This window comes from Sphaeramia orbicularis, chromosome 10 (genome assembly GCF_902148855.1).
Source record: "Sphaeramia orbicularis chromosome 10, fSphaOr1.1, whole genome shotgun sequence".
NCBI lineage: Eukaryota > Metazoa > Chordata > Actinopteri > Kurtiformes > Apogonidae > Sphaeramia > Sphaeramia orbicularis.
Window position 1 is genome coordinate 45925930 of NC_043966.1, and position 20569 is coordinate 45946498.

Sequence of the window (20569 nt, forward strand, 5' to 3'; positions counted from 1 at the left end):
ATTATCAAAACCAAAAGCAATACAAATTTAGACATTCTGTAGATTGAAATAAATTATTTACTTGACCATAACAATTGTGAAAATATATTATGGATCAAGTTTACTAAAACTGATGCATACACTGAATATCGTACTGTACTAACCCCTACTTGATTCACCATACTGGTGCTACGGAGAGTGAAAAGGTTCAATTTTACGTCGTCTGAGCAAATCAGGCAACGAAACGAGTTATTTCTTGCCGTTACATACTTGCATATCTACACACAAAAAAGTAGGGAAAAAAAGACATCCTTTTATTTATCTTAGTTTTAATTTTTATAAATCAGAAAAGTAAGAACAATTATAGAAAACCAGAGACAATGCATTTCCATAAAATCATATTCCATACATCCAAAAGGATCTCATTCAGGCTGTGATCATTAGCTTGAAATGTATCATTTTACCCTATCTGGAAATTTCATTCATTTAAACAGTTTGATTCCTTCAGACAATCTCTTCCTATCTGGTGACATCATAAATAAATTAAGACATTTACACTGTTTCCCTATTCCCTCATTACTTAAGTACATACAGTAAATGCCCTGAGGAGAGCTGTGTTTAAATTTACTTTATGGCTCATTCTGCTGGTCCCCAGAACCCCAGTGGACCTGAGCTTATTCATAAAAACATTCGGGGACCTAACAGAAGACAATCCCTCAATCCATTTGAGATTTCATATCACAGTGAGACACACTTCTACACTATCATAGGACAAACAAAGCAAAATAAAAATTGACTTAAAAAGAAAATCTTCAAGTTGTGCTGGTGATGTAGTTTGGATTACAAAGTACAACAACTTAACCCTGACAGAACAAATGTGTTTCAGTGGTCTCACTTTCCCTTTTCATCCGCGAAGTTTATATGTGTATGATGTGTTTATAGGAGAATGTGTGTACTGTATGTGGTTCATGATGTCAAAAACCTGAGAAATCTGCTCTTCTAGAACAGTAATGTAGAATTTGTTTTTAAAATCAATTTTTGCAGATATCCCAACACATGACAGTGTACATCTCATGACTACCTCATCTATGGACACACAAGTTCTGTATGAATAACTTCTATCCTGTCTAAATGATATCTTTTCAGTGGAGGAGTGGTCTACATTTCATTGGTCATATGCTGTTCTAAAAGCTTTGAATTCATCAAGTTCTGTAAAACTACCACTGGCCATGAGAGATAAAATGGTTGATTTGATTACACATCTTGAGCGTTTGGCCTCAGTCTCCTCTTGCTCTTAATCTAAAACCTTGTGGTCGAGCTCCTTTCATTTGGCTCTCCCATGTCCCTCAACTCTACACGTTGATCACGGCGTACAGCTCGTCGATCTGTGCTCTGAAGTGTTGCCGCAGCTCGTTCCTTTTGGCCTTCATGGTTGGAGTGAGCAGGTTGTTCTGGATGGAGAACAGCTCAGTGTGGATGTGGATGGCCTTCACCTGAAGAACAAACACAAGAAGTAAAGGAGACAGTAACGTATAATATCCAGTGAAGCAGCTTCTTGTGCTTCAAGAGCGAGTTTCCTTAGAACTCACTGAAGTTGACATTTTAATACAAATGCTTAAAGGTGTGGGAGACTTTCGTGACCGATTTTTCATCAAATCTGTAAAAACTCAGCCATATCCTCAGTATCACAAATCTGTAAGTCTTTCTGTGATTACTCACCTGAATCTCTTGCATTACGTTGAACAGTTTCTTAGTGCCATCCACCATGAACAAACCATGTGTTTACAAACAGAGCCAGGAGGTCACTCGGGCATCTTCAGAATTTTGTCACAATGTGCATTGTGGCAAAGGGAGGTTTGGGCAGCGCAACCATATATTATATGGATGAAACTAACACAACGTGGAAACGGCTGGAGGAATATGCATAGGGGGTAGGGAGCTCCTGCCGTTTCCGCATCGTGTCCGTTCCAGCTGCCACTGTCAGGTGGCTGCGCGAGCCTTCGCTTCCCACAATGCATGTCGCGATAAAATTCCAAAGATGCCCGAGTTACCTCCCGGCTCTGTTTGTAAACACATTGTTTGTTTATAGTGGATGGCACTTAGAAATTGTTCACCGTAATGCAAGAGATTCAGGTGAGTAATCACAGAAAGACTTACGGATTCATGATACTTAGGCTATGACTGGGGTTTTACAGATATGATGAAAAATTAGTCACGAAAGTCTCCCACACCTTTAATTACTAAGTGACTTTTGTACCTGCTCAAATGACTTAAGGCCTCCTTCCTTGCCGAGTCGCAGTATGTCGTCCAAGATGGCCTGTTTGACTTCCTATAGGAAGACACGAGATCCGTACAGTGAGGAAATGATTTGTCACAACTGCAATAAAGATAATTGTAGCACTGCAGAAAAAGACTCTTATCCCTGCAGAGGAACAAAATAGTCCTGCTCAACTTATGAATAAGACAACTTGCATACCATCTCAGTTTAAGAATGTTAAGCCTTTCATAGGCGTGTTTTTGTTGCTTGTATTAAACATAACAATTTAAAAGACCGCATTTTCATCAAAGTTTTGTCAGCAGCTGGACTTACAGAATAGAATACAATAGAATAGAGCTTTGTCACTGTTACAGGAACAATGAAAATCAGTTTAGCAGCCCAGCTCCATTTAGCAGCAAAACACTTAGTGCAAAAGGGACTGTATATGAAAAATACAGAAAAAAAGTTTTTATTCCAGTTTTAAGAGTGTTACGACCCATAGGTGGGTCTGTGTGTCACTCCGTGGGTGTGTCCTTTTTGTTCTGTGCATGAGTGGCTAATGTGTTACAGGTGCCGAGCCAAATCCCGCACCCGGATTGGACCCGCTGCCAGAGGCGGACCAATAAAGATCGCGGAGTTAAGCCGGACCAGGGTTGTCGTTTCCTCCACTCCCAACCCTGCCTTCATTCTGTCAGTGTTCGTGGTATCAGCAGTAGGGGTGGGCTGCCCTTTTCTTTTGTCTGTTTTCTCCTGTTTTTGGTAAGGAAGGTTAGTCTCTGTATTTTGGTTTCTTTTCTTTGCAGGTCAGCTTTGTTTCTTGTGTTAGAAAGTTTTGTTTGTTATTTTGGCCTGAGCCCATCCTGAAGTCCCAGCTGTTTTCTTTGTTCGGCTTTCATTATCTGTATTGTGCACTTTGTAAACAAATTACCTTTTTTGTTAACATGCACAACCTGCGTCCAGGGTTTTCTCTCTGTGGCTTGGGAATGAGGAAAGGTGTCCACTCTACTCATGTTATGTCCTAGGGTCCCCTTGCCGGGGTGTAACAAAGAGCTCAAACAAAATGTGCTTATCCTGTTGGCAGATAATTCTTGTTTTTTCCCTTAATACAAGATATTTTGTTAATGTTTAAGAGTACTTGGTTTGTTTCTAGTGGGCCTGTTATATTTCAACACACTGAAATCCAATAACAAAAGCAGAAAAGCTTCTAAAATCCCAGTGGGAAATGCAGTCCTACACTAAACACATTATAATAAGCCTGTGTGACAGAAAACACAGTGAATGCAGTCTTAAGCTATTGCATGATTAATTGTGTGTTACCTTTCTTCCACATAGTTCCAGATAAGTCCCCTCTAGTCCAGTGTCCTCTTGGCCCAGCCACACAAGAAGTCAGGATCAGGAACAACCACTGCTACCAGACACGCCTGGATGGGAACAAAATGAAGTCACACTTACAAAGACTTGTATGACTTGCTGAAATAGATGTTTCTCTCAAATTGTCTATCAAGTATTACGAAAAGGAATGTGACTCAGGTGTTTGATGAGGTGGAATACTGAGTAGCCTGAGTGTCCTCCACCTACCTGCAGACTGTCTCCGTGCACAAACACCTGAGCCACTGCATCACTGTGGATATAAACATTCTCGATCTTCTCAGGAGCGATATACTCGCCCTGAGCTAGCTTAAAGATGTGCTTCTTCCTGTCCACAATCTTCAGAGTACCATTCTGTGGACACAAAAAAAGAAAGGGTTCATAATCTTCACAGTGTCTATAACCAAAGCCAAAAAACAGCTGGATGTCGGAATAATTACAGCCATTTCTTAGTCGTATTCATACTTGCATATTTCTATCTCTATCCATACAGTGCATTTATTGCCCTTAGTTCCCTTATATTTACATTTGCATATTGTTAGACCATTTTTACACTGGGCATTCTATAGAGCTGGAAGCAAAATCTCATTGCACCATAACAATTGTATTTTGCAATGACACTGAACTTTATTCCATTGCACTGCATTGTATTCTATTTAAAAATAATAATAATAATAATAATTGGAACAAACACAACAGCCCAATTCCAGGAAGTGGGGCTAGTGGCGGATCTATTAACCCTGACTGAAAATCTGAGTTTCCCATTTCAGGAAGAGATTATTTTAACTCTGAACCAGCTGTGATAAACTTATTTGCCATTTATTTCCTTTCCTGAGTTTGTTTGTGTCTCCTGCATAGAAGACAGTATTCAAAACCCCTCTGGTCCACAAACTATTCTCTCTTGCTCCAGGTGTTTGGGCATCCTTTTACAGAGGAAACTAGTCTGTCCAAAGTTAAATTTTCAACATATAAAGGGGGATAAAGACAGATACACAAAACAATAAAAGTCACTTTACTTTCACTCCAAAATGGATAATTACATAATGAAGACAAAGTTCACCGATTAAGCCCCCCAAAAAGGGGTTAATATAAGAACACTCCACATAGCAACAAGTAAGAACTTAAACTAATTTTCACTTGGTGGTTGTCTTACTGCATATTTTGTAGTCTATATCATAATAATGGAAGGTCTCAGTGCATGTGCACGTGCATGAACAGTTCTGAGAAATTTAGATGTTTTTAACTGGCTAATTGGGTACCTACAGCTGAGGAATAGTCCCATATTCACATTAAATATCTCGGCAAGTTGATAGAACCAATATTTTGGGAGATATTAGTCATTTTGGAATTTAACAGCCTTACAGTCATGTAGCTCTGTTGACTGGAAACACAGTACCACGCTGCATGATGGGAAATGAAGTTAAAAACAGGAACGATGAGTTTACTAACTTCAAGTCCCTAGATATTGGTATTAATATGACCTGTGGGGAACCACGGGTCAACGTGCTAGTACATAGCATAATACAATAATATATCTCAATGCATTTTGCTGTTTCTTACAAACACAACTGCATTTTACATGATGTTTTATGTGATTAAATTGTAAATTACTGTCTAATGTGCAATAACCAACCAAAATGCAAGTCTTCTTATGCACACATTATACTGACATACATGTAGCTGAATTAAATTTCACAAATATTCAGGTAGACTAGTGCTACATTTCACTCGTCTTATTTCAAGCCATGAGATACAAATAAAGCATCAAGATCAGCTTTTAAGAACAATTTATTTATTTATTTATTTTTTTTTACAAAAAACAGCCAAACTCAGGGACCTAATACTGAAAATTGACCTGGAAAAATTTCAGCCTTTTATTTCAGCTGTGTGGATTATATTTCAAAAGGTCTTTTGACAAGATTTTATCCCAAAATTATGTTCAAAAAGTGTAGTTGTGACATTATATACTAAACACTCCATTCCGGTTGTTTATTACACAAAACGAGATAGAGAGAGATAGAGATAAATAGATATAGATGTAGATAGAGAAAGAAGTACTTTATTTATCCCAAACTGGGAAATTACAGTGTAGCAGCAGCATGACGCACATTCAATAACAATATAATTCCACAGCAAACATGAGTAAAGACATATATAACATAAGAGCAAACACTAGACACTGTACACTATAAGTTAGAAGTACACAAAGATCTGGGCAAAATCTGGATAATAACTGTAATGTGCTGAAAAATAACTGTAATGTGCTGAAATAGAACTGTAAGGTGCAAACAAGTTGAAATATTCCAAACGAAAATGTGCAAAATGACATTTAAGTGCAAATGGATTTATTGTACAGTGTTATGGAATGTGGCAGGAAAGATTTCCTGAACTCTGTTCAACAGTGGGGCTGCAGCACTCTTTTTGAGAAGGTGCTCCACTGTCTGTTATAACAAGTTATTACATTTTATCATACAATGCACAGTTATGATAATTCTAAGGCTCAAAAGTCAATTCACTATAAGTTGTTTCTCAGTACGGTCCAAGGGTGTGCATGACAATTTGATAAGAATCCTGGTATACTGGTACGACTACCAAAGTATAAAGGTCAAATGAGGCAAAGCTATCATCTGACTTCTTTAACCTTTACATTAAAGATTTACTATGTCACTAAGAGGCTGCAGAACTGGCTGTATGCTTGGCTGAATTTCAACAACTGCTGAATCTCATTATGTGCACAGACAGGATGTGCTATATTTAGAACCAAGGGGAAAGGCCCTCAGCCCATTGTCAGACAAGTGCAACAGGTTTGAAAATGAAAATGTGCACGAATAATCAATTAGTTGAGAAGGCAAAATGGAAGGCATAGTTGACTTCTTTTTTGAAGAGGTGATTGATTCATATTTGGTGTGGTGGGACAGTGGAAGGAGATGCATGTTTTACTTCACAGTGATGCAGAACTAATGTTTATGGAGCTGCCTTTAAAGTATATATGTTAAGTCTGGAAAAAGTCTTAAAATAAAATGATTCATCCATTCCTTGGTCAGTTATTATTATTATTATGATTACTTATTTATTTTGTTGATGACGTCATGAGTAACTGACTTAAACTGACTTGATTATATGACTTCCAAAAGTAATTACAATTCCCATCCTTAGTTTGTAATGAAAACAATATCTGTGGAACCTCATTGCAGAGCAATGTGTGAAGACAAAGGTGCGCGTCAACTGTATGTGTGTATGCTTAAGGTTACATGTTGGCAAAAATTCATGTGTTATGACCATGTTAATATGTTTTTCGGGACATATGGTACTCATTTTGAAGCCTTAAGTTTGGCATTTTAAGCTGCTGCCTTATCTGCTTTTTGGGAGCAGAAATGACCATCCTTAGACAAGAGGGTGGAACCAGGGAAGTACTGTATGAGAGATAAAACTTCTAATGTCCTCTAACTGATAACGTCATCCAACCATGACTGAACTAGTAAAAGGTTACAGATGTTAAATTGCACCAATTAATGAGAGCTACAAGCAAAATATTAAAAACACACAATAGGCTAGGTGACACACATTGTTATACAATAAAGAATTTATATTAATGTAGCTAAGTTACGTTACCATTTTTGTGTGGTGGCGTTAGGGATGTAACGTTTACCGGTATAACGATAAACCACGGTAAAATTGCAGACGGTTAGTATTACCGCTAAAATTCTAATTATCATGATAACCATGTTTGATTACTGCACTTTTAGAGGAAAAAAACCCTATGTAAAGATCTGCTTTTATGACAAATATTTGAGTATAGTTTTAATTTATTACAATTTTGATTTTCTATACCTAATATTTGGAACCAATATTCACTTTTGAAGTCTTTGAAAAGGTTCATTAAGCATCTTTGTGTTATTTATGCAATAAATTATCTAGATTTTTCAAATCAGATTTTATATTTTTGTTTTGTTTTTTGTCCTTTTGTGTTGATATAGTAGGTTAAAGTGAAAAAAATAACAAGTAGTTGATATAAATGAAGATGTGCTGGAAAAAAAAGATACCAAACATGGGTATAGTAAATATTTGTTTATATAGTATATAAAGGCAAAATCAAAAGTACTGAAAAATGGCCAAAAAAGGCTCAGGCCACTAAGGGTTGATACTTGAATTGTGCCAGTTATTTTATTTGTTGTTTTTTTGTTGTTTTTTTCAAAATACAACTTGGCTAAATTCTTTCAGTGTGTGTATTAGTACTTTTTGAACATTTTGAGCACAATTTCAATAATACCGCGATAATAATGATAACCCTGATAATTTTGGTCACAATAACCGTGATATAAAATGTTCATATCGTTACATCCCTAGTTAGCGTAGTGGTTAGCACTTACGCCTCAAGCAAGAAGGTTCAGGTCCAGTTTCTGTTCCACACCATTAAAAACAGGCACATATCGGTTGATTTTTCCTGTTGGTGCCCTTGACCAAAGTACTGATGAAGATCTGAAGATGATCCCTAAACACGTTCAATAGCAGCTCACTGCTCCTAATGAGTGCTATGTGTTAATCCTAATGATAGGTACTGTATGTGTATTAGGATAAGTAAAATGACTGAATTTCCCTACAGGGATAATAAAACAAGTTCAACTTTCAACCTTTAAATTCATTAACAGTAAATTTCAGTAAACATTTGCACAGAAAATTCATTGACAGCCTTCTTAGTGTAACTTACTAACAAAAAACTGTTGAAAAGGATCAGCAGAGCATTTATTAGAGGGTCCGAATAAAGTGAATGAGACCCCAACGAGTACTGGAAAAAAGCTTATTTTATGTTTCTAGACAGAAGTTACCAGTATTTGAATAGAGATAGGATTTGTTGGAGTCAGCATCAGGTGGCCATCAGTGGTATCACACCCTAACATACTTCCACATCACAAACCATGGTTGTTGTCCTGAGATTACACTCCTCTCTAGACTGCTCTAATGTAGGCTAAAACTAAAAAGGAAACTTACACAAGCTTCAGATTGCTACAATGGCTGTCTTACTGAGGTGGTTTTATTATGCAATCTGATGTTGACATTGCTATGCCTGTCTTACTGTTTTATGTATGCATTATTCATTGGTTTGTTTTGTATGTTTTTTTCTAATGGACTATGCATGTTGATATAGGTGAACGGAAACCAGAATAAATCTGAAATTAATTCAACTGAAAAGTTAAGTTATGTGTGAAATGTCTCCACTCACCGGGAGCCATTTCCCGATGTCTCCGGTGTGGACCCATCCATCTTCGTCAATGGCCTCCTTGGTCTTCTCTGGGTCTTTGAGGTACCCCTGGAACACGTTAGGGCCCTTCACACAGACCTGGACCCCACATACAAATGTGAAGGACAAATGAGCAATAAGTCTTTTTAAAGTGGTAGCATGCCTGTGGTGATGTGCTTGTTTTTAGTTTCACCTCTCCCTCTCCATTCACAGCCAAGTAGTTCATTTCGGGTACATCCACCAGTTTCACCGAATTACAGGGCAGAGGAGCTCCCACATGACCTGCTCACACAAAGTCTGGTTACACACTTCTAAAGCCGACAAATCAGTGACTCTACACAAGCAATAATAGTTTAGTTCAGTGCTTTTAAACCTTGGGGTCGGGACCCCACATGGGGTCGCCTGAAATCTTTAGTAATTGATAAAAAAAAATTAAAAAAAAAACTTACTAATAAAAAATATATGGTGAGTTGACAGACAATCACAATCCATAAAAGACATGACAAACTGTGAGTGTGAAACTGAAGCACTGTGGTTCTGTTTATCTTTCAAATGTTCATTGTGGTCAGTTTCAGATGCTGCAGCTCTTTCATAATTCATAGTTTGAGTTCTTGTTTGTTCAGTATTAATTGTCAGCCTTGTAAATCCAAGCTGGACTGACTGTACATTTCCTGACCAAGGAAAATAAAATTCTCACTTTGTGCAGTAATCTACACCTGGCTTTTCTGCCTCTGTCCATAATAATATACATTATATAGACTAAATAGCCTCTAAAATTAACGTTTATTTACAACATAGTATAGCAAACTATTACAGGATCAAAAACAAAATAATTTTAGCAAAAAAACAAAAAAAAAGTCTCTGTTTTGAATGTCTGGGGTCGCCAGGAATTTGTGATGTTAAAATGGGGTCATGAGCCAAAAAAGGTTGGGAACCACTGGTTTAGTTAGTGGGTTGTTAGTTCAGGTGAATAAATACTTCAGTCAAGTAGAGGTTGTTTTATTGAGGAAAACCTGTTTTGTACCTGCAGACCAGTCTCCAGGCAGGGTCATGGTGCATCCAGCGGTACACTCAGTTTGTCCATAACCTTCATAGAACTGAGCCAAAACAAAAACATGGTTAATATTAGCTTTATCAATAGAATATGATACCCAGAGGATTATTCCAGTTGCCGGAGTATGGATAAGGAAGTGAATTGTTTTACCTGGCAGCCCATTGCAGCTCTGAGAAAACTGAGGACGGTAGGAGAGATGGGAGCTGCTCCTGTTATCATGAGACGCACGCGACCTCCAAGGCTGGCCTGCAGAGGGCATCACACTACATCAATCTGACCTGATTTACATTGTAAAAACACACCAGCAGGGCTGAATGGAATTATAAGTTGTTGTTTTTTTACATTAAGAAGTAGAATTTTTGGATGCTTTTGCAGTTTTTTTTTTTTTTGGGGGGGGGGGGAGTAATTTAAAAGTGTCATTTCACTTTGCCTCTTTGTATTTACTGTGACATATTTCACATAACCTCTGTGAACTATCTACCAGGAACTATGTGCCTTCACCAGGGAAGCATGCTGGTTGCTCATTCCACAATCATTGTCAATGAAATGTGACAGAACTGGATTAAAAAGAAAAACGGACACACTTGATCCACAGTTAATGTCTCTGGATCCACATCTCATTCAGGTCAGACTAAAGGTGAACACAAAGAAAAGCTTTTGTCACATTTAAAGAATCAATTCGACCTCATTTCTTTCCAGATGATGGTTCACAGGACACCGGTAGCAGTCATTTATTATTTTGCGGACACTAGCAGGGCATAGTTTGCTAGTTTTGCATAATCAAGTGTAAGTCACATTCAAAGCAATGTCTGGCTCAGTTAATGCTATCCTTTGGTTTCAGAACTGAGGGAGGTTGAAAGAACATGTAGATTCCTAAACATAGTAACCACTGCAGTAATTCTCCAATGGAAAGCTCTAAACCACAGGTGTCAAACATGCGGTCTGGGGGCCAAATCCGGCTCTCCAAAGGGTCCAATCTGGCCCACGGGATGAATTTGTGAAATGCAAAAATTACACTTTAGATATTAACAATCAATGGTGCCAAAATCATTTTAATTCAGGTTCCACATACAGACACATACAGTCCAATTAGATTTCAAGTGGGTCAGACCAATAAAATATTATCACAATAACCTATAAATAATGACAACCCCAAAGTTTCTCTGTTTTTTTGGTGTAAAAAAGTAAAATTACAAGGAAATGTTTACATTACCAAACTATACTTTTACAAAAAATGTGAATAACCTGAACAAATATGAACAAACGGATATGTCTTAAGAAAAGTAAATGCAACTTTACCAATATTCTGTCTGTTACTAAATGTTTTGTGCGATTGTAATGCAAGTTGTAATGCACATGTGTAAATGATAAACTGATAAACCGAGGCATAATATTGTAAAAATTGCACTTGTTTTTCTTCAGAAAATTCAAGTTGTTCATGTTATTCCGATTTTCAAGGAAACTCTGTATATGTAAACCTGATTATAATATAATTTTACTTTTTTCACTGTTATTACTTCCACCAGGAGGTACTGTGATCGCTTTGCTTTGTGTGTTTGCGTGTGTTTATTTGTTAACAAGATAACTCAAAAAGTTATGGAGATATGTCTTGGTGGAGGCCTGCGCTCTCTGAGTGCTTTTCTTGTTATTTTACTGGTCCGGCCCACTTGAGATCAAATTGGGCTGAATGAGGCCCCTGAACTAAAATGAGTTTGACACCCCTGCTCTAAACTATTTGATGAGATAAATCCATATGGAGACTTTTTTTTTTGACAAGGTAGTCAGACTGGGTAATCCTTTAATAGTATGTTCACTCACATAAAATAATGTCATTTACTTTACATCATTACCAGTAATTATTTCAAGCAGGTTAAGATGGAGATCATAATGTCAATTGTAATGATGCTTTTAACTACAGCTCCAAGACACATCATACGTGGCTGACTTCAAGACATCAGTCATCACTTACACCACGGCCACCTCATAGCATAATTACCTAAGTCTTATTTTTGGCCAAATTTTGATATCTGTGTAACTTTGTTCTCCTAACACTGCTGCTTCATTTTTCATCATCGACTATGACCTGAAAACATATGACTTAGGCAATTATGCTAAGAGGCTAAAGATTTACATTTTGATTCTTGTCGCCACTGCTACATAATTTTGAAATACTGCATCATGCAGTCTGAAACAACAGACCTGTGGTGACATGCCACTGTTTCTATTACTTAAATTACTAATTAAAGTTATATTAGCGTCAAAAGAGCAGTGTCATGATTGTTTCTGTTGCACTTTTTTTTTGTCTTCTTACCTCTGAATTGTTAAATTTGCAGATTTTATAACTCGTTTTTGGCACCTCTCTGTAAGCTCTGCACAGGTTTTAGCTTGTTTTGTAAAATTTCTGTAGATGTTAGCTTTTGTTTTTGTGTCTGAGTTGACCAAATAGACATAAATGCTGTTGGTTCAACCTAAAGAGAATTTCTGCCCTGTTATTGTGGTGTATAAGCTGGTTGATTTAATTGAATATGCTCATTATTAAAGGCAGCATAAAATAAACCTGTAAAAACCAAAAGTCTGTGCGCTGCCTCAGTTTACCTGAACCTTCCTGAAGATGAGGCGATCCCAGATACTGTCTCTCCTCACAATGCCTTTCAACATCTCCGCCTCTTTCCGTCTGTAGGCAAATCCCAGCACCCACCTCTTCAACGGGGTGTTGGCCTGCCCAAAGATCTACACAATACCAGTGCAAAGGATTTAGAAGGAGTCACATTACAACTGAAGGAGGACCGGAAAATAAGGCTGAGCAGAGCATGACCCACCTTATCATACATTCTGTTAAGGAGTCGGGGGACCACAGGAAACACGGTGGGTTTCAGAGCAGCCAGGTCATCCATTAGCAGACGAATATCTCCCTGGAAAAACCCGATCCGGGCTCCGTGTGCTATCATCACTCCCTGTCAGCACGAGTGGAGAGCAAACAGTTGAAACACAATGATGTGGACAGATCACAAAGGGTCACTATGGGAACTAAGGGAACATACCTGTACTACTCTCTCAAACATATGAGCCAAGGGGAGGTAGGAAATATGGACGTCACTGGGACGCATGGGACAGCTAACCTACACGTGTACACAAAGACAGGGAGATACACACAGACGCAGACAGGGAAGGAGGCTAGTTAGTGGTTACTGACGCTGTACCTCCACCACTCTTTCAAACATGTGGGCCAGAGGCAGAAAAGACAGCATGACATCTTCTGAGGTGGTCCTACTGTAAGACTGGAGAAAGACAGCTCAGAATTCATCAAATGTCCTTCACTGTTCCTGTTTATATGTGTTGTTTGGTCCAGTTTCTGCAGTTTAGGGGTTTAAACAGTTCCTTTTTTTCCTTTTGTGCTCAGTCCTTGTATATCCATTATCACTTCCTCTTTGTTTTTGTTCATTTGTGTGAGATCATTTAAAACCAAAAGAACAGCAAAAAACTCACAACCCTTTATTTCTATAAATTCAACCATTCAGTGTTCTGTTAAAATGTTAAAAAACAGCAACAAACTAGCATCACTGAGATTAGGTTATGTCACAGGGAAAATATTTTTCATAATGGTTACAATACTGCAGTAGAATAAGGCTTTCGAACTTGCTTGTGGGAAGTAAAATGTCACGTTGGTCTAGTAAATTTAGTAACTCACTTGGCCGCAAAGAGCTGAGGACTGAAGTGAGTAACTGTTTAAGTGTCACATGCACTTAAACACAAGAATTTTAGTTATTATTGTCATTTGATAACCAGTAATGAATAAAACAATCTGTGAGGGGCAAAATATAAAACATTAACAATGAACTTGCATCACATCAGTGCCTTACCTCTGTTGTTCTGATGAAAGCTGAGCAGTTGGACACGATATTACCATGTGTCAGCATAGCTCCCTTTGGGTGTCCTGAATTTACATATATAAAAACAAACAGAACGAATATCTTCAGTAGGACAGACCCATATAAAATACACAGAAATTACATTCCTTAGCAAAAATACTCAGCAATATATTAGTGTTTTTATTTTGTTACACTGAAACACATTTGTTGTTGAAGGAGCTGGTTTTGTTGCCTGAAGATGCAGGTGAGGTGGGAGGTGATGGATGGGAGATCTGGGGCAAAGTTTGGATGCCAACTGCCAGTGGTTTTAGGTATTTTAGGTCAGTGCTTATCAAACTTTTTAAGCTCCAGACCTAAAACTTGGTATCTTCTCAGGACCCAAACCTATAAACAAACACCTCATGTATTGCCGGAATTTTTCTGTAGAGCTGTCTCTTTTTTTTTTTTTTTTTTTTTTTTTTTTTAAATGTCTTTTTTTGCCCTGTTGTGTAAGTCATATCATTTTTATCTTAATGTGTGTGTGTGTTTTTTTTTAAACCATTTTAATCTTGATAGCTTTTTGATTTTATTTTTCTCTTGGGCTATGTTTTAGGTACTTTTGTCATAACTTTTACATCATCTCCATCTTGTTTTGTTATTTTTGCCTTGTAATGACTTTTATAACTGACACCCATCTTCAGCATTTCACACACCACTGGTGAGGGAAACAGTTTCAGAATGTTTTAACATCTCATATTGTTCTTCTTCATTTTACCTGGAACCGATAAAAGCACCTCCAAAACCCATTTTGGTATTTGACTGTGTTTTGGAAACACAAGTTTAGGCCATCATACTGCTTCGGTTAGAGATCAGAAAAGTTTGTGGTTTGGTGATTTTTTTTTTTTTTAAACACATTTTTGCTGACTTTTTCTGTATTAAACCAAGACTATGTTTCTCAAGGTCTTCATAAAATCCTGTATGTTTGTCAAATAATTACAACAGACTCGTGCATCACCTGTTGTTCCACTGGTAAAACAGATGACCGCCAGGTCCTCAGGACATGGAGGCTGTAGACATGCAGGAGACAATGGGCAAACATTAACACATATCACACAGTGCATTCTATTTGATTCATTTATTGAGTGGAAAAAAGTAACATGACATCGCAGATATTAAGACTATTCAAAGATCATTTAAAATTCAACTCAAAATGTAGTTCCTGTCCTTTATGATGCCCCATGCAATGAATGGTTTGCATTGGTGCTTAATGTAGTAGTCCCCCATAGGCTTCGTTTAGTTATGTTGTATTAACTTCATAATCTACCTGTTCTTATTTTTTTTTTTATGTTTCTAGGTCTTCATTGAACTCCACAGAAACCCTGTAATCAATGTTTACTCACCACTGGAGGCTGATGGTTGTTCATGCCGATCACCTAAAGGATAAACACACACACACAAACAAACAAATAAATAAATAAATAAATACACATATTAGGATTACTTCAGAGTGAAGACACAGAAAATACAGAAAAAACACATGAACCAAGAAAAAACAAAAAGCTAAATATCAAGGATATTTGAGAGCCATGAGAGATGGCTGACAAAGAAAAGAGAAACAAATCAGTGCATGTGAAAAGCAGAAGACAAAGGACTGATAGAAGAGTAGAAGAGAGGACCTCCATGTCCTTCAAGCTGAGGATGTGGATTTCAGCCTGTTGGCCTCTGCTGACCAGCTCGGCGCTGGGCGTCTCCATCGAAACAATGGTTTTCACTGAATGTGGTCTGTCTTTAATGCACTCCAACACCATCTCAACTTTATCCACCACATCACACACTATGGTCGAGATAGAAGCTGCACAGACATGACAAGGAGCAGATCACAGGATAAGTGTTACTGTACATGTATGTGAAGCAGAGGTCTGGTAAACATGGGACATTTCTATTTTTAGTATTTCTGCTGCTGCTGTACCTTTATCTATAATGTAGGAGATGGCCTCTGTTCCCAGTGTGTCATAGAGAGGAACTGACACCAGAGAGTAGGTGTAACAAGCTATTTCAGTAATGGTCCACTGAAGAAAAAGACACAGTATCAACACAAGTAGGTGAAATCCTTATGATACTGACACCATCTGTCCTGTTAAAGCACTTCTATTTTGGTTGGAGTTACAGTTAAACCTCACAGAGCATTGTACCTCAGGTCGGTTCTGAGAGAAGATTCCAATGTATTGGTCAGTGGTCTTCGAGTGTCCTTTGTGAAGAAATGCTGAACCCAAATTCTCCGTTCGCTCCATTACCTAACACAAATAGAACGGTGTGTCAGCTGAAAACACTCAGCTACATGTCGTTGTGTGTTTTACAAGATGAGCTGCTTATGGGAACTCTTACCTCTCTGTAGGAGATCCATTCATATGGCTGTTTAGGTTTCCTGGACCCCAGACACGGACCATAATCTAAAGGATGAAAGAATAGAGAGAAAGGTGGGGCAAGAGTCCAGGGGTGGTGAAAAATTAAGTCATCATTTTTTCCAGCATCTTCCACTGTAGCGACTGTATTATTATCTTCCTACTGATCTTACTGAAGACAAGTTGCCTTAATTATTTGTTGACTTGATGCCTTCAAATAGTGTCTTTCAATTAGTGTGCAGCCTTCATGGGTTTACCAGACACCAATAATATATGTTGCTGTGCTCACAGACTAGGGTGCTTCCTAATAGGTATAAAAATGATGTTGTTTGATACCAAACTTCAAAACCTTTGCATCAGTGCAGCATGTACACCTTTAAAATGATTTGATACATTAAGGTTTTAACATAGTTTGTAAAGTAACAGACAACTCTGAGTTGTGGTAAGTAGTATCTTTTATGTTGTAAAACTGCTTCAAGAGGAAAAAAGTGCAGAGACAGACAACTTCAATGACAATGTAGTAACACTTTACATGTACACAGTACTATGAAAAAGTCTAGGCAGCGTTTATGTATTTGCAGGGTTGTAATGGGTGCGTCTTTATTTCTGACAAGAAATATGTACACCGTATTAACACACACACACACACACACACACACACACACACACACACACATACAGCTGGTGTAAGTCAAGTCAGTATTTAGTGTAACTCCATTCGGATTAAGCAAATCGTCAACCCTCTTGGGTCAACTGGATGTTTTCTTCAGTAATCGTGTGTTATGTTACACACCTTCAGATTGTCCTGAAGCCTTTCACATTCTTTTATCCCTTTATCTGAAATGCATTTTTGTGTTTTAATACTGTTTACGTATTTGCTGTATATTCTATGTGTGCATATATTACTACAAAGCCTGAGAAATGCATTATGTGTGGTCATAGTCCTGCTCAAAGAACAAGGCTAAAGGATGCCTAAGACTTTTGCCCAGTTCTGACACATTTTCTCTATAAAATGTTTTCAGTGTATAAAAATATAAATGAGCTGAAAAATTGTAGATCAGAACCGTAAGGTGCATTGTCATTTCCAATATAAAAACCAGCGTAAAGAAAAAAAGCTGAAGGTGTCACTAATGTCACTGGTACCAAATGTTTCTGAACAATAACCAGCCCTAAACAAATTTTCTTTCTTCTACTGCAAAGAAAGGTTTCCATTCTGAAGTTCTTTGGTTCAGATGATCATCTGACAAAAAAGTACATCATCAGAGAGGACAGGAAAACAAAAACTGAACCTCTCTTGCAGTTACTCTGTGTTCCTTCTTGTTGGTTCCAGAGGTCATTTAAACACACTCACAATCATATGTTTTATGACTTACTGGACATGCGGGCCCCTCTGAGGAAAAACTCGTACATTGTTTTGGCGTCATTGTACAAGTGGGTCATGTGACTGTCTCCATTGAGCAGCACTGAACGCCGTGCCATATCCTCTCCCTAATTAGAGAAAAAGAAGTGAAAAGTTTATGCAAAAGTCCAACAAACTTCAGTCACTCCTGCGGTTTGAATTTAGCTTAATTCTGGACTGGCTAATTAGGTGTCAATGAGAATTCATTACAAAAAAAGAGAAAATCTGTATTTGTTAGTGGAGAGATGACTCAAATACAATAAATCCAGTGTGACCACATTCCTTTTTACTCACTGAACACTGGCTGCGATGAAATGGACTCTGCTGGTTTTTGACTTGATTTAAAAACCTGCACGTTAAGTAATCATAGTACTTGTATTACTAGTAGCAGCTTGAACTGTTGCAGGTGTTATTGTTCGGAGTGTACACCCCACCCAGCATTCTCACCACAGATGCCAGTGGCCCATCAAGAGCCTCGCAGGGCTGGGTGTGGCTGTTTGATGCGACGATTAACCTCTGACTTTGCTGTAATAGCATAACAATGTAAATACCCAAATATACACAGCTCTGTTAAAATTAAGAAACCACTAGATTTAGGACTTATAGGTAGGGATGCACCGATACTGATACCAGTATTGGGTCCGATACTCAGCATGTGCACTTGTACTCGTAAAAATACTCCAATACAACCGTACCGATACCATTTATGGCAGCATGACATTCGCAGTTAAGTGCAGCAAATCCACAGTGGAGGACTAATGTGTGGCGAGTGTGAAGAGTGTGGAAATTTTTCAAAATAAATGACGGTGACAAAAGTAACGCTGACTGCAAGTAACGTTAAAGACACAGACAGAAACGAACGGAGTGTTCTGTCCGTCCTCTGTGTACATTCCATCCGTTTTCCAGGTGCTCATGGATGCGTACCCAGACGAAGAATACCACCAGTGACCATGGAGGTAGAGGATCTGTTCAAAGAGCGACCGTGTGAGTTAGAGAAAAACTGACTTATTTATGACAACTACCCTCATCAATATCAACATTAGTATCCACATTAGTGTTACCTCTGTTGACTCTATGTTTATTATTACCGACTTTCTTCTTCCCAAAAAAACTTTACTTTTCTTCATGGTATTTGGCCAGTGTGGTTAATTAATAGCGGTGCCCCCTGAAGGATTGATTGACAAACACTCATTCCAATGCATTAAATGTCAGTACACTTTGTTACAGTCAGACTAATGACAACGACAATAAAGCACATTTTCAAAAGGAACTAAGAAATGTGATGGTATTATTAAGTACTCATATCATATCTCATAATTAGTAAGTAATCAAATGTAAGGAATTGTACTTGGTCTGGAAAAAAGTGGTATCGGTGCATCCCTACTTATAGGCATGTGTTTAAATAAAAAATACTGGTATTTGTTCCAACCACTTCTCACCTACTGACAGACACTTGCTCTCCAACTCACCTGAACCTCAACAGACTGCAGGCTAAGGTCGCACACTGGTGGGAGGGCCTTGGGCCGTGTTGCTAGGTAGTATGTGGTTGCAGCTGCCACGGCCCCCATGCTGACTAATGTGGGGGTGGACAGACTCCTCAAGTACTGGCTGAAATCTTCCCCATCTGTCAGCCCCAGCTTCTTCAGGAACTCTGAACTCAGCATGACGCCTGTGGTGTGGTACGAGTGGACAGTGGACCTGTGTTATAGAGTGGAGTGTATGGCGAGATGAAGGCCAGGTGGGGACCTACAGACAGGCAGAAAAATACAGTTTTTTCAATAGTTATTCAAGCTTGATAAACATGCATAGTAATTTGAACCTGACATGTTTTTTCAACAAGTAGTGCCACAACCTTTTTAAAAGTAGCTTTCACTGAAAACATATATGCAAAGATTGTTCTTATTTTGGAAACCTCAAGTTACTAGCTAGACCATTTTCACAGGATGAGACGTGATGGCTTCATGTTTCCTTATCACACTTGAAAAAAGTTGCACATTAAATCACGACTGACACAGTCTTATTGTTGCCAGAAAATCTTGCAGCAAAGTTCACTCCTGAAATGGAGACTTTAGGTGAGCACAGAGAAGGAGATTAATGATAAAAAAAAAACAAACTCTGGACAGTCTCAAACTGCACTCAAAGATCACAGAGAAATACTTTTGTAAGAGGAATTCCAGACAGTTTCCAAACTTTACTAAAGTACAGATAAACTGCTAAATTGAACTTTTACCATGACCATAAGACAGGGGTGGGCAATCCTGGTCCTCAGTACCCTGCATGTTTTAGATGTTTCCCTCTTCCAGCACACCTGAAGGTCATTATCAGGGTTCTGCAGAGCTTGATGATAGGCTTATCATGTGAACCAGGTGTGTTGGAAGAGGGAAACATCTAAAACATGCAGGATACCAGCCCTCAAGGACCAGGATTGCGCACCCCTGCCATAAGAGCATCTGTGATAAACACATATTCAGTGTCTGAAATGCATCAGGCATTCACACTCAGCATGTGGACATGTGACCTATCATACTGAGACTCAAGTCAAAATATCATTGATAAAAAATATCATATCCTATCTCCACACTATGTTTGTTATGTGCAATAAACACAAAAGCAAGAATTGCGATGATTACATAAAATATAAAAATCTGACAAAAAATCTGAGTTGAACATATGTTGCCAATATTGTATTGCATTTTTTTATTCAATGGTTATAAGGTACCTAGTGACTGGGGTCAATGTTAGCAGATGGCCTGTAGCTAATGTGCACACTTCAATTTTTTCACTTCATAATAATGAACAACGCCTTCATATATCAGAGTTTCATTACATCATTTTGGATAACAAAGTACACAGACACTCTCAAATCTTGCATAAGTTCAAAGAAATAAGCACTGCACAACTGCATAGTGGTTTTCAAAGCCTGTATCCACTGTAAAGAATGTTGGATAAGTAGTACTTTCTGCCTAGCCAAAAAAAGTCCCCAGGTAGATTCAGTAAATAGTTCTGATCCCTCCATTGGATAA

General features: G+C 38.1%; 1 protein-coding gene across 1 annotated transcript; it reads right to left on the bottom strand.

Annotated features, from left to right (window-relative positions):
- Nucleotides 1-285: 285 nt before the first annotated feature.
- LOC115427367 (long-chain-fatty-acid--CoA ligase 1-like) lies at nt 286-19210 on the bottom strand. Its single transcript, XM_030145896.1, is given in 21 exon segments — nt 286-1472; nt 2237-2308; nt 3554-3601; nt 3604-3657; nt 3815-3958; nt 8826-8942; nt 9037-9125; nt 9868-9940; nt 10048-10143; nt 12493-12627; nt 12717-12851; nt 12939-13016; nt 13758-13831; nt 14761-14812; nt 15146-15178; nt 15422-15597; nt 15715-15814; nt 15938-16039; nt 16131-16195; nt 17521-17635; nt 19016-19210. Coding segments are annotated over 21 exon segments (2094 nt in total). The 3' UTR covers nt 286-1331.
- Nucleotides 19211-20569: the final 1359 nt, after the last annotated feature.